This window comes from Vanessa cardui, chromosome 27 (genome assembly GCF_905220365.1).
Source record: "Vanessa cardui chromosome 27, ilVanCard2.1, whole genome shotgun sequence".
Lineage (NCBI taxonomy): Eukaryota > Metazoa > Arthropoda > Insecta > Lepidoptera > Nymphalidae > Vanessa > Vanessa cardui.
In genome coordinates, this window is record NC_061149.1 from 2,348,808 (window position 1) to 2,366,706 (window position 17,899).

The following is a 17,899-nucleotide window of genomic DNA, read 5'->3' on the forward strand; positions in this document are numbered from 1 at the left end:
GGCCCTGGGCACTTGCCCAAAGTGCCCACTTGGAAAGAGAGGCTTGTTTGTAACCCGTCTTAACTCAGGGTACAGAAGTCATGGAACCAGGGTGGGTCTCGGTACCCCGGGAATTCCCCCTAGGTGTTGGAGGCACACATAGGCGGGCCGACCGTCAGGGAGTCACGGTAGCATGCTCAAGCGGTCACATAGCGTCCTCCGAAAGACGGCGAGGGTACCGCTGGGTTTTTAGTGGGTAACGGGCTTGCCGGGGAAGCGTGTAGTGCGCCCAGCGAGAAAAAAAGGGTACATATGGCATAATAGGCCTTGATGATGACAAATCTTATTTATCGGAATTGAAATCTTTTTTGGAATTGGGGGGGGGGGGTGGTAGGATTCCCCAAAACACTTGCAGATGCTTATTGGACTGGATTAACCATGCTATGGCAGCTGAACTTAGGGTAGCCTCTTGACTTACAAATTCTTTAAGCCGTTATAATAATATGTCAAACGAAAAGTAAAAATTGAAAAAGAAAACGGCTCCTATTTAAAATACTGTATTTTGTATTTTAATTATACGACATGCAATTTCTTTAATTCGTGTTTTATATTTTACAAGCAAAAAAAGGATATTTTGTTTTGTATCAAAAAAGGCAGTGTATTGTTTTCGCTTGACTATATGATATAATTGAAATATACTATAGTATATAATTTACATTTACGAGATTTACTCGTTTGTTTGTATATAAATAATGAATATTTAAAGTTTGTATAATCGCGACATATTTTTATCATATTGAAATACATCAAATAAAATTGTATAATTTAACATAATAATTATTTTGATTTACTCCGAAGTTTATTGTCTCACATAAAATATTTAAAAAAAAATACTCTAATTGATTAAGCTACAAATATGTCAAATTATAGGCTGGTTTCCTGTATTCGAAACAGCTTATTTTTATCATTAATAGGATCTCGAATTATAAAAATGTTAATATCACAAATAAGTCTTAAGATTATTTATCTCTTAATACATCCTATGTATTGATTGACTGTTACTCATTATATGTCAATCTGTAAATAATATATAGGTATATAATCTGTTTACTTGAAAAGAGCAACTATGCGAGTTTTCTTCTGTTTCTCGCTGGAGACTGTATTTCCGAAACTCTGTGTATTGTTTAAATATTGACGGTTCCAAAATGCTTTATTGTAAAGTTGACTTGGATTCCGATTTGATTTCATTGAAATCCTACTAACCAAATACATTAATTGTACCATAGACCATTGAAAATATTAAAATAAATACTTGTAATACCAATTATAAAACACCCCAATACCAAGTATCAATATATATACTATTTTACTTCAAAAAAAATATGAAATCTTAGAATTAAAAAGAGAAATAATATTTCTATGCTGTATAAGATTAGGTCTTATTTGTAGAAATCACTATTGCGAAAAAAGTTTTATTTACAAAAAGATCTGTTTAAACGTAAACCTTCCTTAATGTTCATGATTATGTTCATTATTAAAAACATGTCAATTTATTTTACTACTTTTTTTTATATTAATCCCAAATTGATGATTAAGATCACAGCACTTAGCGCATAAGTTTAGAGGCACGAACGATATTACGAATTACATTTTAAATAATTAATGAAAAAACAAACATCAATATTGTATTAATAATAAGCATTTGATCTCAGATCTAAAAAAATCAATATACTTATGTGCCGTAAATATTCACTCAAATGGCCAGTACTTAAATTTCGATTTAAAAAAAATAATAATTGTAATATAATCTGTGCAAATTACCTGACATTTTTAAAAAAAAATTAAAGCACTATCACTACACTTCACTGAACACCACATAAACTAATTTAAATTTAGCTTCCTAATCTTATATATATATAAAGATTAAACTATAACGTGCGCCTGGATATGTCTGTATACACGAGTCCTGACGAATATTTTGGTTCGTTTCCAAACGCACTTTGAGGAAAAATAAACATTATTAATGAGTAATTTTGTAGGAAATATAGAATTAAAATGATAAATCAAAATGGAGATTTTTTTTAATTATTAGGATACAATATAACACAAGGTACGATAAAAACTGCCAATTAAATTTAATTCAAATAATTATGTTCAAAAAATTACATTAAAAAGGTATTATATATAATAATAATCTAATGTAATAAACAATAATATTGTATGCACATACAACCTTTTTAATTTTTTTTATATAAATATAAAAATAATTATTGAAAAAATACATTGATATAGAAAAATATGATGTATATCTTTGGAATAAGAATGTTTCTATTATCTGTAGGTAACTAATAGCACAGATAAAACACAAGGAAGGTATTCGCTACTAAAGATTAATTATTATCGATATATATTATTTTATTACAATACACAAGTCAATGGCATTCCCACTTGCGAAATATAGTTCGACATAAAATTAGTCATTTTGCGCATTGTTTTTTAAAAACAAAACAATTCTTATCGATACAATTTCAAAATATTTACAAAACGGTTAAGGATAAATTAGTGTTGTTCATTGGCATTTAAATTAAGCCTGTAAGTCTACAAATAAAAAAAAAAAATCTGTCCAAATCATGTCCTCTTAAAATAATGGCGGGAATATTAGCAGTATTTCCCCGTTGAATCGCAATTTCGAATTCTGATTCGTTGGTCAAAATTACCAGCCGTTCTTACCATAAGGGCACACATAACACGTGCTATGTTACATAAGGTATTTTTTATGGTATAGGTAGGCGGACGAGCATATAGGCCACCTGATGGTAAGTGGTCACCATCACCCATAGACAATGACGCTGTAAGAAATATAAACTATTCCTTACATCGTCAATGCGCCACTAACCTTGGGAACTAAGATGTTATGTCCCTTGTGCCTGTAGTTACACTGGCTCACTCACCCTTCAAACTGGAACACAACAATATTGAGTACTTTTGTTTGGCGGTAGAATAACTGATGAGTGGGTGGTATCTATCCAGACCGGTTTTCCCTAAGCCCTACCTTAGACTTAGAGAGCAAATACGACAAAAAACAATTTAGATAAGTTAGCCATCTTGATACAGTAAGAATTAGAAGTCATAATAGGGCTCCATATGGTCATAGGGATCTGGAATCACCCCTCCTATAATCAATAGAGATAATAAGACTTGTGATAGTAATAAATAATAGATAATAATAGTACTTTTATGATAAATGATATACAGTAGTGTTCGCCCAGATGTTTAAATACAGATTATAATTATTGGAAACTCTCATTGGAATAGCGTGGTGGAATATGTTCCAAATCTTCTCCTCAAAGGAAGAGGAGGCCTTTAGCCCAGCAGTGGGAATTTACAGGCTGTTGTTGTTGTTGTTTGTTGTTGTTGATTATAATTATTGAAAGTTTAAGAAAAATACAAATTAATAATTTGCATATTTCGTACATCTCTTTTTTGCTTTCTTTCATTTAATTCGCTTTCTTTCAATTTTTGATAGTGATTTCGTCAATAGGGTCGCAATTGTTCTCGCTATGTTCATTTGAATTTCACCTTCGGACGTCACGTCAAAATTCGAAGTTTCACCCGCACCGCCTTGATGTCCGAAAATCCACAACAGCGCGATTTCTTAGACATCTTCTGCCTCGCACAACCACTTTGTGGAAACAGCTTTCGCCGGCGGTTTTTCTGAACCGATACGACATGGGTACCTTCAAGAAAAGAGCCTACTCCTTCCTCAAAGGCCGGCAACGCACCTGCAAGCCCCCCGGTGTTGCAGGTGTCCATGGGCGGTGGTAGTCACTTTCCATCAGGTGAGCCTCCTGCTCGTTTGCCACCTATTCCATAAAAAAAAACAATGCTCGATTTGTCCTACACAAGGTCATTGACTATGCACTCCAACGCATATCACCCGATTGTTTTTATCCCATTAAAACGGGTCTGATTACATCTGTTACCTCGCGCAACCTCTCTGTGGAATATCCTTTCATCAGCGGGAAGCATACATATTACTTAAAGATCTGCAACCTACCTGCAGTTGGATTTCCATCAGGTCAATTCCTTGATTGAGGTGAGATTCCTTTACCACTTATTTCATATAAATAATGCAACATGTAAAAATAATGTAAGACAAAATAAAGGCAGGATATATTACATACATATATTTTTGTATTTAACTAACATGACTCTATTTTTAAATGTTGAAAAAGAGTAACTACTGATTTTCTTGCCGATTCTTCTCGGTAGACTACTTTCCGAACCGGTGGTAGCTTCAATTAATATAGTTCTTTAAATGATGACTCAAAAGTGCTTGTAAAAACCTACTTGAATAAAGTAGATATATTTTATTTAAAAAAAAATATATCAGTCATCTTACTTAACATTGGTATTAGGTATCTTAGGTAGTACTTATTAGCTCAATAGATCGATTTATAACAAATAAACAATTTTGTGATACAAACACGTAAATGGTAATCTTCTTTGTGAAACCCCTTTATTAATTGTAAAAAAAAGTGAAGTAACAGCCTGTAAATTTCCCACTGCTGGGCTAAGTCCTGCTCTTCCATTAAGGAGAGGGTTTGGAACATATTTCACCACGCTGTTCCAATGCGGGTTGGTGGAATGCACATGTGACAGAATTTCGATGAAATTAGACACATTCAGGTTTCTTCACCATGTTTTCCTTCACCGCCGAGCACGAGATGAATTATAAACACAAATTATGCATATGTATATAGTGGTGCTTGCCTGGGTTTGAATTCAAACTCATCGATTAAGATGCACGCGTTCTAACCACTGGGCTATTTCATTTATTTATTAATTGTAAGTTAACTAAATTATTATAACGAATTAATATTCAAGAAGCCGGATTCAAATTAATCCACATTTAATGCCCCGCTTGGGCCGCTTGTAATTTCTCGGTACAGTAACTATCGTATCAACTCAAAGATACTGTTAGGAAAATGCCTCGTAGATAGCTGATATTGTTTTCTTATTAGATAACAATGATAATTTGATATTCTAAATTTAATTTTAGCTATTTCTGATAGCTTACAAAACTAAATTACGATCATGACTGCCAGTGGTTCCGGTTTCCTGGTTATATTACATATTTGCCAACATGGAGTGCTATATTACTAATCAAATATTATGAATTATATTATGAATTAAAGGAATCGCTATTCCTTGATTGAGCCCCGCCTCCGTTCTCTAAATTATCCTCCCAGTCTATCTTCTCAAGGGAGAATCCTTGATCCTTCGTCTAAAATATCAACACTGCACCGAATCACCTCACATTTATCAAATCGAATCAATTTTATTCAAGTAAACTTTACAATGAAGCGTTTTTGAATCAAATCAATTAATTGCATCTTTTGGAGAACCTTTTAAATTACTTCCAAATCACAAAAATAACCTAAATAACACATTGAAAATAATTTTTAATAGTGTACCTTTTAGCAGCTTTATAATCTGGCAACACCAAAAGTAAAATAAATCGTATGTGCTAACGTGTTCTATGATACATGAAAATAAGTCAAAAAGACTGCAAATTATTTAACAAGTTTCTAAAATTGGACCTCCAATCATCTGAAGCCATATACTAGCAACACTCTTGTAATATATGTTTTTAAGGTTTTGAAAGGTATAGTCAATGATATTCTAATGAACAGATATGTTATATCCAACAGACAAAAGTGTGCCGCGGACCGTTTATTTTAGTTTATTTTTACATTTTGTTAAAAGTAAAAAGGATAGTTTGATAAAAACAATAAGTAAAAGGGATAACTAGATGTTTTAATTACGCAAAACGTATTACTACGTAAAACAACTAAAGGCAAACGTCCCAATTAGGACGTTTTCTAGTCTTCACTTTTTGCGCGTTAATAACATATCTGTTTACTACAACATCATTGGGTATAGTCTATAATGCTGATGTCCATAGCCAGTTGAGTCTGTGCGCCCCAGATAGATATGTGTGGCGGAAACATCGACCGTCGTTGCTAGCGGTGACCACCGGGCGAACCAAGTTGCTCAAGGAAGCACCACTGACGCGCACGTTACGTACTCTCAATGCGATAACAGACAGAGTTGATTTGTTTTGTTGCAGCCTCTCACTCACAATAATTGCTGCTTGGAATACATCGTATACAATTTAATATTATATTATAAAATGAATAGATAGATAGATATTTTAAATTTGTTTTTTTTTTTTAAAGTGCTGTAAAATCGAATTGGGAGACAATCCTGTAACGATATTTATACAGTGTGGCATAATAAATAAACACTAAAACCAAAATTAATTTGTATAAAAAAACCCCATTCAATAAACAATTTCAATTACCTAATCGCGACCGATTACCTTAATAAAAATATACGCGAATATTCAAATAGAAATATATTGTTATCTGTAATTATGTAAAACTGAATAGTTTTAATCCGGCTTATAGTATTAATTAGATAAGGTATTGTGACGTATCATTGTAATCATTAATCCGTTGTTTTAGGTATATCGATATTTGATAGAATAATTAATTAATATCCGTTAAATATTATGATTTTCTTAGTCTGTGCCGTCATTTGACGCATTTAAATAATATAGCATAATAAAATTCCGCAGACATTTTTAACTTTGCCTTTTCTTAAATTCAAATCGTTTGTAAAAAATACATTGTTAAAAAAAGCATATTATTCGATACAAGATTTTATAGATGATAAAAAAGCGTGGAGTTAATACCTGTTGACTACCAAGCAGGATATATTAATTTAAATAATTGTATTTAACTAAAATGACTTTGTGTTTTTTAAAGGTTAGAAAAGAGTAACTAGGTACTAAGTTTCTTGCCGGTTCTCATCAGTAGAATCTACATTCCGAACCAGTGGAAGCTTCACTTAATTGCAAAATGACGATTCAAAAGTGCTTGTAAAAGCCAACTTGAATAAAGTTTATTTTGATTTGATTTGCAGGCTAAGAAAACGAAGTTAACTTCATCCCGTAGACACACAAATATATGAAATAAAAGTGTTAAAATACCACATTTTTTATTATAAAAAACTAACAAAGGAATTAGTGTTTATCTATTTGTGAAAGAAATTTTAATGAACACTTAAAAAACAAGTAGATACATTTTTATTCAATAAAAAGCTAGCCGTACTTGCCAGTTAGTTAAAAGGGATTTCCCCTACTTTGAATAAGGTTGCCATTTTGGAAAACAATCTAAATTATTCTGAATTGTAGTTTTTCACTACGTGTTGCCAGTGTAAACATTAATCTACAAAATTTGTAGTCCAGAAGACAGGAAATAATCAATTGATATATATTAAGATAAAAATTCTATATAAAACATATATTGTAAGAAGAAACTCGGAACTCATTGGTGAATCCGAGCGTGAAATGTCGGGATGATATTCGTCATTCACTATGATAGTTATGATAATTATAAGATACTCTGAACAAGATGGCGTATCAACGTAACTTTGTTCTCAGCACTTCAATAGTGAAATGAGAAGCTAATTCGTACAGAATCGTACTGTAACAGCTGTTGATTAAGAATGTACAATAAAAAATCAAGAAGAGCTATTTTTACTCCTTTAATGGCATAGCTTAGTAAAGGATATTCTGAGTTGTAAATAATAGTACAGGTTAAATCGCGTTTGTACCCTGGTAGGGCTGCCAGTTTGTCAAAGTTATCAAATCAGCTAGTTTGACCGGACATTTGGCTACAAAGGCCATAATAACAACAACAACAGCCTGTAGATATCCCACTGATGTGCTAAGGCCTCTTCTCCCCTTGAGTTCCAATGCAACCTGCATTGGAGATGGAGGTACACATGTGGAAGAATTTCTATAAAATTAGACACATGTAGGTTTCCTCACGATGTTTTCCTTCACCGCTGAGAACGAGATGAATTATAAAGACAAATTAAGCACATGAATCAGCGGTGCCTGCCTGGGTTTTGAATCCGCAATCATCGGTTAAGATGCACGCGTTCTAACCACTGGGCCATCTCGACTCACTAGGCCATCTCGACACCTCTGCTTAATCGTACCTAATTACGCACTTATTTATATTAATGAAATGTCAATTTGTTAGCGGAATTGGAGCCCTGATCGTATTTTGACGGGATTTAATATTGTAATATTAATATTTTTATTAATATTTTCCTTATTATTGTTTACAACGTAGATAATAAAAGATAAACTAGCAACACTAATATACATATTTCGAAGTAATGTATAATCCATTAATGATATATAACAATACAAATACAAATATAACATGAAATTACTATTTTTAGAATAGGCTATTTGACTGGTTTTTAAAATCCATTTTATATTATTTAGTAGTTAAACTTGTGTTTTTTATTTCTAGCACATATTTGCCGAGAAACATCATATTAAAAATTCCATATTTAAATAGCTCGCAAAAACGCTACTTGGACAATAAGGTGCTGCAATGGGGTCTGTGACGTCACTTTCCTGTATTTTAATCTGTGGTACATATAGTAGAAAAGCAAAGTTTACAAGAAAGTGACTTCATCATAAGCCCGGCCAATCAGGAGCGTTTTGTGTCACGTGACAAACGTTTGAAAAAATGCATTTTTATTTATGGATTTTTGAATAAATTAAGTATTATTTTAAAGTTTCGTTAGTAAATAACCATTTTTAAACTCATAATTTACGCTGATTACAATAATTCACAATTTATTTTTCGTATTGTCAAATAGCCTATTTACACGGTGATCCAAATTGAACGAATATTGACATAGTATTTAAAAGAAAATTACAAACAAGACAAATTACATTTTTAAAAACATTTCATATCTATGTACCTACGTGTATAGATGTACAGTCAGGGTAAGAAAAGGTTCGTCACCGTAAGATCTATTTTCGTGTGCTCAGTGTGAGAGATTATCTGCTTTACCGATCGAAAATATATGACACTGACAGACATATTTTGACAATTCAGCAGAAGATATTATATCTAATTTAAATTTGTATTGACTAATTACACCATTTAAAGGTGTTTCATTTGCTTTCGAAACGCTTGGCCCTTGGAGTAGTGGTGCAAAAAGCTTCATCAAAAGTATAACACCTCGCCTCATTGCCTCTACTGGTGACAGGAGGGCTGGTTCGTTCGCCCAGAGGATCGGAATTGCGATTCAACGGGGAAACGCTGCTAGCATTCTTGCCATTGCACGCGGTCAAGATTTATAGAGTAACTAGTTATAGTTCATATTTGTATATATTTAAGCATTTAATGTTATTAATTCTTATGTTCTATAATTAAAATTCATTATATACTAAAAAAAAAATTAAAAGGTTTCACGTTGACATAAAACTAGACGTAGTCCAAAGATGTTACACAATTTTGAACCAAGTTATCATTCTATGTAAGTTTAATTTTATTTGCAGTTTAGTGCTTTAGTTTCAAAAGGTACTAAGAGTTTACAACTTGATAAAGGAATGAATTTGAAAACTGAAGAAGGTTTTCTTACTCTGACTGTACATACTCGTATGTTTACGTAGGGAAAGTACGGAGAAAATGTCAGTACAGTGTTTTGTTTTTTAAACATATCTATTGATTTAATAGTATTATAATCAGTCTCAATCGTTTTTGGTCATCTTTATTTTATTGATCAGCAACACAGTCTTTTAATTAAGGGGGCCGTCCTTACGGAATGCTAAAATAGCACTTACTAGTTTTTAAATATCTGAAAACTGGAGCATCGAATATGAATAAAAAATTACAATCAGTATCTTAATAGATATGTCTCAAGTTTCAAATCATAATATATCTAAAATATACATCAATAACCTAGCATATTTATCGTCAACATCACTCCAAACACGGAAATCTACATTTTTATTCGGCTTTTCTGAGCTATTTAGCTGATAGTTTATACATGTATTTTTGGTTAAATAGGGTCTCAAAAGTGTAAATAATAAGTGTACCGCATTCAATTTTAATTATATTACACAATATTATAGTAATTTTTATTTAAATATTGCTTATTTTTTTGCATTCGTCGTCCATACATTTTAGTATGGAGAAAATCATTTGACGGTTCTGATTTTTCATTCGACATCGCTGTCAATAAATCTTCAGTCCCTCCCCAGAGCTCAAGGTGAGAGCACGTCAATTTTATTTCGAGCCGAACATTATAATTACGCGAAACGTCTACGCACACATAGACAAGTTAGCATAAGGGTGGGGTGCAAGTGTCGTAAGACGCAATTGCTAATTTTTACTTTAATCAGATGAACTGAGCAAGTATGATTGCTAATCGGTTAATTTTTTCCTTATCGTTCCTTATTAGTCCATTCATTCCGTCGAAAAAAAAAGCCAAAAAAATGACAATGATCGACCAAGATTTCCGGGCGCTATCTTGAAAAAAGTAGTAAAATTTGTTCCCGGCAATAATTCGACTATCCGACGAGATTCGAAAAAATTTACTAGAACCTATTTTGTAGCTTTTATTGTGCTCTACAATGATGTCTTAATCATTTCAGCGTATCATGTATCGTTATGAAAATATCGATCAAAAAAGTCAAAAATTCAGCACACAATTTCTGTTTTAATTTTTATTTTTGGTCATAAATGTCGAAAAATTTGTAAGATACAACGCGTACAGCCATTTAGACCTACAATTTCTGTGGTGGTCACCTAAAATGTGTGGTGGCGGGTCAGGGTGACCCCGGAATGTGTGATCCCGGTTATCGGAATCATATTGATCTGCAGGCGAGCATATAACTGGCTGTATAAGTTTTCAATTTCAGAGAGAACATCTAGCTTAGAATCGACGACTTGACCAGAGATGTTGTTAACTTCGTCAGATAGCTCCTGCCCAGAGGCCGAACGAACATTTGTGACCCCCGATTTTGCTCAATCGCCCGATCGATGCATGCAATCGCTCGATGGAATGGATATTTGAGTTGAGGAGATCATGTCGCACAAGTCTCATGATTTTTTAGTTCGTCTAAGCCCTATCTGATGAAGTATGAGCATGAGCTGCAGAGTCTCTGCTGAAGGAATTTCTTGCCTTCATCGCTCAGAATTCCTACCACTTGGTCAAGTTTCTGGTCAACGTCGTTTGTGGATTCCAAGGCAGCGAATCGGTTGCCATCTCCGGCTTGAAGCATGTTAGGTCTGAACGTAAACTTCATTAAATAGGCACGTTCGAGCTTGAAACGAATATCCAGAGTGTCTCGTACGAGTTTGTGGTCACTTCCTGTATTAAACCTGGTGACCAAAGAGACATCTCTTACTATCCACTCATCCATTATGATGAAATATATCTAATTTTTGGTCATTACATCGGGGCTTTGCCATGTTCACTTCCGTTGGGGCTGTTTCTTAAAGAATAAATTCAGATTGCCCCTCTTTTTCTAGGAAGTTCCACTCTTGATATGTTCCACTCTTGGTACATATTTTCCTCTTCAACATCTGAAGGTGTCTTGTTGGGTATGTAACCTGCACAACTTTGAAGAAGTGCGCAACCCCTGTCAACTCACTGGAGATTTCGACAACGTTATTAATGAGATTTAAAATTAACATGGCTAATTTTATCATGAGACTCATGCACAAGACATTCGTAGATAATATCGAAATATGGAGCTCTATCTAATAAACATAAAAAATATGGTAAATATCCCATTTGTAACAAAGTTATTAATGAGGTCCTTATGCACCAGAAACCCGGTCCCGCCTTGAGATTATTGGTTTCCCTCCCTGAAGTTCATAAGAGGACCCGAATCTAAGTGATTTTGTCCTCTCCCTATCTTCAGACTTCGCAGAGACCTCAAAAGTATTATCTTATATATTTCAGTTCCTCTTCCAGTTGCATCAGGTATTCATCAAACTTAATCGTTTGTTAATTTTACGTCACCAGGGTTAGTTTGTTTGTGGGGCCGCTCGTAACATGGAGTTTCTTGGCCTGCCCTACCGTTACTGTGGCCACCGCCGTCCACCAAGAATAAGTAGCGTTGCCGTGGACTGGGGCCGTGGACATTTTGGACCTTTTTTAGGGTAAATGCTATTCTGGCCAAGCTTGGTCTTCGGGCTGGAAATCACAGGGCGTTACTTCACGCATAGGTGACGATGCTGCCCGTCACCGGTCTGTATCACTTATTTGCGCTGTTTCAGATGGTCATACCGCCATCAATCGGTCGCCAGGGCCTCGTAGATCAGGATGCACCAAGTGCAGGTGTGAATGACTTGGGGCACTGAGATGAAGTTGCGCCCCTTTAGGAACACTTTTACGAGCAATTATAGAAAATCACAAATCACAATTCAGCATTTGGATACATGATTTCAAGCACCTTCAACTGTTAAAAGAAAAAAAAAAGGATTTGCATTCTGAATTTACCTCTGTAAAATATTAATCTTAATGTGCAAAAACTGTAATGTCGAATTTAAAATACAAAATTGTAAGGATGAAAATTGTGAAAACCTGAGTATAAATGAGACAGCTGTGTTTGGTTTTATGTCGAAAAGTACTGGTTATGCTGGATTAAAACAGGTTTCTGCTTCTCTTGTAATAAATACCCTGTATGTCTAAAAACCTGTACAATTAATGTTATACATGGAAAGAAAAGCTGCATAGGAATTTGATTTAGTATTACTAGAGGTCGCAATAGACATTAATGGAATACCTGTGATCACAGTAGTAGCTGATGCATGCTGGGCTAACAGATAATATAGAAAAAAACTACACGGCATATCATTTAATCAAAGTCACTCTATTTTCAAATATTTTTAAAATTATAATCAAAAGTATTATATTTATAATTATATATATTTCTCACTTGACTTAACTGGAGAGTTGTACTGCTTTGGAGCTGTTGTTTTGTGGAGGATTTGCTGCCTCAAAGTTGCCTAATTTTTTTGTCTAAATTTTAAATTTAAAACAAACTGTAACTCATACCATTACTCATGACGTTGATGACTTTAGTCTGCTTAATTCTTAATTATTTAAATGCTTTATTAATACATTAATTAGAACATAGTGCTAAGCAAAAATGGTTGATATATATTCCTCCGTGTATTGATGTTTAGTACCTTTTATGACCAGATCCCGTCAACGGCCCAACCTCTTTGTTTTTTATACCTAATATGAAATAATTTTAGTTGAATTATTTTATAAAAAACATTTTCTTGTGTCATTGACTTGTTTAACCAAGACAAAGTTTTTTTTTATCCCCCATAACACCAAACAATTATTGATTTTTTTTTTTGTTGTAAATGTATTATTAGTTTTTTCTGCTTCGGATTGTAATGTAAAAAAAAAATGTGTTAGGAATTTTTTTATTATCGCTGTTATCGTAATAATTGTCAAATTGTAATATTTTTTTTGTTTATTTAATAGATTTTATTGAATTAAAAAAAAGCAATATAGTTTAGTTAATATATGCTTCCGTTATTTTTATTTATTAAATTATAGTAAGTGATTATTTAATGTGTCTACGCTCTTATTTGATATAGCTACCAAGCTTAAAATATTCAAAAAATAATTATTATTTATTTACACAAAGGCAGTTGAAAATCTAAAAATCTATAGGTATATTAGGCATCTTATTGCACTCTGACCACACCCTTTGCTAACAAACAATTTAAAATTGATTTTGCGAGTGACAACCTCATAGTTAAATACATTACTCTTATGCAAATGTATTTTTATAAATTCTACGTTGTGATTGCGCAATGAAAATATAATTTATTCGTTGCATCGGCAAAAACCAACTAATTATTTCAGGGGATGCGTACGATACACCGTGAAATGCAAATGTATTATTGTAAAATACCTATGTGTGTGTTCGAAAATAAATTCCCACGCTTACAAACTGCGCTCTTAAGTAGGAACTATAGTAAAATGTACATTAAGAAAAATATAACTAATTACAAAAGGCATGCTATCCATATAGTAAGGACAAACAACAACAAAAACAGCCTGTAAATTCCCACTGCTGGGCTAAAGGCCACCTCTCCCTTTGAGAAGAAGGTTTGGAACATATTCCACCACGCTGTTCCAATGCGGGTTGGTGGAATAAACATATGGCAGAATTTCTATGAAATTTGTCACATGCAGGTTTCCTCACGATGTTTTCCTTCACCGCTGGGCACGAGATGAATTATAAAGACAAATTAAGCACATGAATCAGCGGTGCTTGAATCGAATGCGCAATCATCGGTTAAGATACACGCGTTCTAACCACTGGGCCATCTCGACTCCTTTACAAAATTGTCCATGTATTATATATAAAAACCTTCCTCTCGAATCATTCTATCTATTAAATGAAATCACAACAAAATCCGTTGCGTTGTTTTAAAGGTTTAAGCATACATAGAGATATAGGGACAGAGAAAGCGACTTTGTTTTATACCAGTAGTTCACAAACTTATTTTTCTCGTGGACCACTTTCAAAATTTTATTGGTTTCGGTGGACGCCCCGCTGCTACATTTCCACCACATTCTTAAAGTCGCCATAAAATAAAAATTGTGTCATTGCGTTGTGTAAAATAAAAACGAAAAATGGTACATTTTCTACCACTTTGCTTATTAAAAGAATAGAATTACAAGAAAAAAATAATAAGGTAATATAACTATGGTTACATTTTTGCTCTTTACGATCAAAAGCAAATAAATTTTCGTGGACCCCCATTAACATCTTATGGACCCCCATTTTTTATTCACGCCTTTGTAGACCCCTACCATGTCTCCCGTGGACCCCTGGGGGTCCATCTGGACCACTTTGGGAATCACTGTTTTATTCTATGTAGTGATAATACGGCACTATTCCATTAAAATACTAATAGGCACTTCAAATTTACTTCCAAGGACCCAATAGATTAGTCGACGTTCGAAACGGCAATTCTGCGCAAAATTTTCCATTCATATAAATATTTTCCATAATCAAGAATCAAGCTCTCGACCAATAATATCGCGTCAAATGTTGTTCTTGGCGATTTCCTCCAATCACGAGACGTATATTTTGACGTATGCAACAGTCACAGTTTCATGTAAGCGTGAAAGAGAAGACCGATATAATAGTTGGACTCTTCTTTATTTACATGATCAGATTCAGATTTTAATTGACAAAACGTAATTAGTAGCCATTTGTCTATGATAAAGCACGTGAAGATAATAATGATTGAAATAAAATAAAATGAAATATAGAAATATTCGGAATCGCTGCAACATGCAATGTAGAGATCAACAACGACGCCATATTCATCAGTCCTTAACCGACAATGATCCTTCTAAGGTGTGGAAATTTCTTGAAACACTTGGAATTGGGAAAGCACGTCAAGAACTAAATTTAAATAATCTGGATATAAACCAACTTAACCAGCATTTCTCGTCTTCTGATACCATAGATGGTACGATAAAAACTGGCACCATTAGAAATATTTCAGCGTCTTCTACTCCCAATATTCCTTCTTTCTCTTTTAGTCAGTTTACTGTATGTGATGTTAAGAAGAACATTTTAGACATCAACTCTGATGCCGTGGGTTCAGATTGCATTAGCCGTAAAATGATTCTTCCTATTATTGATATTGTAGCTCCTATCCTTACATCTATCTACAACTTGTCGATAGAATCCTGTACATTTCCTACGATCTGGAAAGATGCTCAAATAATCCCTGTACCTAAAAAGTCCAACCCGAATAGTTACTCCGAATTTCGTCCCATATCGATTCTTCCTTTCTTATCCAAAGTATTTGAGCGTCTTATATATCAGCAAATGACTCCCTTTCTATCCAAAAATAACCTTATGAATCCTTTCCAATCCGGTTTTCGCCGTGGTCACAGTACGGCTACTGCCCTCGTTCAAATAACAGACGACATCAGACTTGGTATGGACAAGCAACTGATTACAGTGCTGGCACTGCTGGATTTCAGTAATGCATTTTGCACTGTAGACTTTGATATTTTACTAGCTATACTACGTTCTCTTAACATATCTCCTAAGGTGACTGACTGGTTTCATTGTTACTTGCGAGGGCGTCGGCAGCGCGTATATACTAATGGTCGTAACTCAGACTGGTGTATGCTAAGCGCTGGTGTCCCGCAAGGTGGCGTGTTGTCTCCTCTATTATTTTCTATATTCATTTCCTCTATCACTAATCACATTTCTTCTCTCTACCACTTGTACGCAGATGATCTCCAAATATATTCACAGACACAATTCAGCGGGCTCTCGGACACCATTGATTTAATAAACAAAGATTTGATGCACATAAGTCAATGGAGTAAATCTTGTGGTCTGAGAGTTAATCCCACAAAAACAAAGGTGATTATCATTGGTAGCCCGAGACTTATTTCACGGATTGACTGGAAACAATTACCACCTGTCCTTTTTGATGGCGTCTGCATACCAATCTGTGAAACAGCAAAAAATCTCGGCGTTATCTTTGATAGGCACCTTTCTTGGGCACCTCAAATAAATGAGGTTAGTAAAAAATTGTTTTCATCCTTTGGCTCACTGAGAAGATTGAAAAACTTTTTACCCATTCCAACTAAAGTTACGCTTGCACAATCTCTCCTTCTACCGATTCTTGACTATGCCGACACTTGTTATACAAACTTAAGTGAGGAGCAATTAAATAAACTTGAGCGATTACAAAACCTATGTATACGGTTCATATTTGGTTTACGCAAATATGATCATGTTTCCGAATTTCGCCAAAAACTCAAGTGGCTCCCTATTCGCCTTCGCAGGAATACTCACATTTTATCTCTTCTTTATTCTATTCTTTTTAATCCAGCGACACCCTTCTATCTTAAAGAGCGTTTCACTCTCCTTCGGGAGACTCACAAGCGTGCTCTTCGCTCGAATGAAAATTTAATTCTCTCCATTCCTTCTCATTCTTCTTCTTACTATTCTAAGTCCTTCACTGTAGAAGCTTCTCGACTTTGGAATACATTACCCTTAGTTGTAAGGCGCGCACAATCATTAGCCGTTTTTAAAAGTATGGTTAAGGACTTTTACTTATCGCATTAGTTATTCTAAGCAGTCGTTGTTGTTGTTGTTAATTTCTTGTTTAGTTAATATCTCCTATTTTATTATATATATTTTATGTATTTATTTATCTATGTATGTATGTATTTAATATAGTATATATTTATATTATATATATTTATTGTTATTTGTGTATTGTATACTATTCTATTAAGAATTTATACTATATATATATGTAAAAAGTTATTGTACCCTTCCCATTAATATCAATATCATGATCCTTTACCCAAAGGTTGCCTGGAAGAGATCGCTGCTTAGCGATAAGGCCGCCTGTTGCACCTCATGCAACTTTTATGTAACTAAAATGTTATTTTTTAGTTGTAAGATTGGGTGCAATAAAGAATAAATAAATAAATAAATAATGATTATACTGATATACTGTTAAAAATTAAGATAAAATAATTACTATGATGATAGAGCGCTAGTATGGATTTAATGAACTTTAGCAGATGTTTTTAAACCTACCAATATCACACAAACTCTCGATATTAAAAAAGCCTATGGCCTAAAAACTCCAACTAATATCAAATTTCATCTAAATCGATTCAGCGGTTTAAACGTAAAGAGGTACAAATAACAGAGTTATTTTCGCATTTATAATATAACTAGCAACCCGCCCCGCCTTCGCATGTATGCAATAATACTAGATATACTACAGAATATCTTACAACGTTCGCAGCTTTTTTGGCATAAGGCAAAACAAACCACACATGTCCCTGCATCTGTAATATCTTCGAAAATATTCATTTAAATTGCATGCTGTAAAGGCCCATATTGATTTATAAATGCACAATTTAAGGTACTTAATTGGATAAGAATTAATGCTGTATTGCTTAAAATCGCTTCGAAAATAAGGCATTATTTTCTCGTATA

At 33.8% G+C, this 17,899-nt stretch overlaps 1 protein-coding gene across 1 annotated transcript in view; it reads right to left on the bottom strand.

Annotated features, from left to right (window-relative positions):
• The window catches only part of LOC124541125, a 29,747-nt gene extending 27,802 nt beyond the window's left edge, over positions 1-1,945 (bottom strand). The window contains exon 1 of the mRNA XM_047118968.1: positions 1,801-1,945. Coding sequence (XP_046974924.1) covers positions 1,801-1,807 — 7 coding nt within the window. The 5' untranslated portion in view covers positions 1,808-1,945. The remainder of the gene's footprint in view (positions 1-1,800) is intronic.
• Between the last annotated feature and the right edge of the window lie 15,954 nt (positions 1,946-17,899).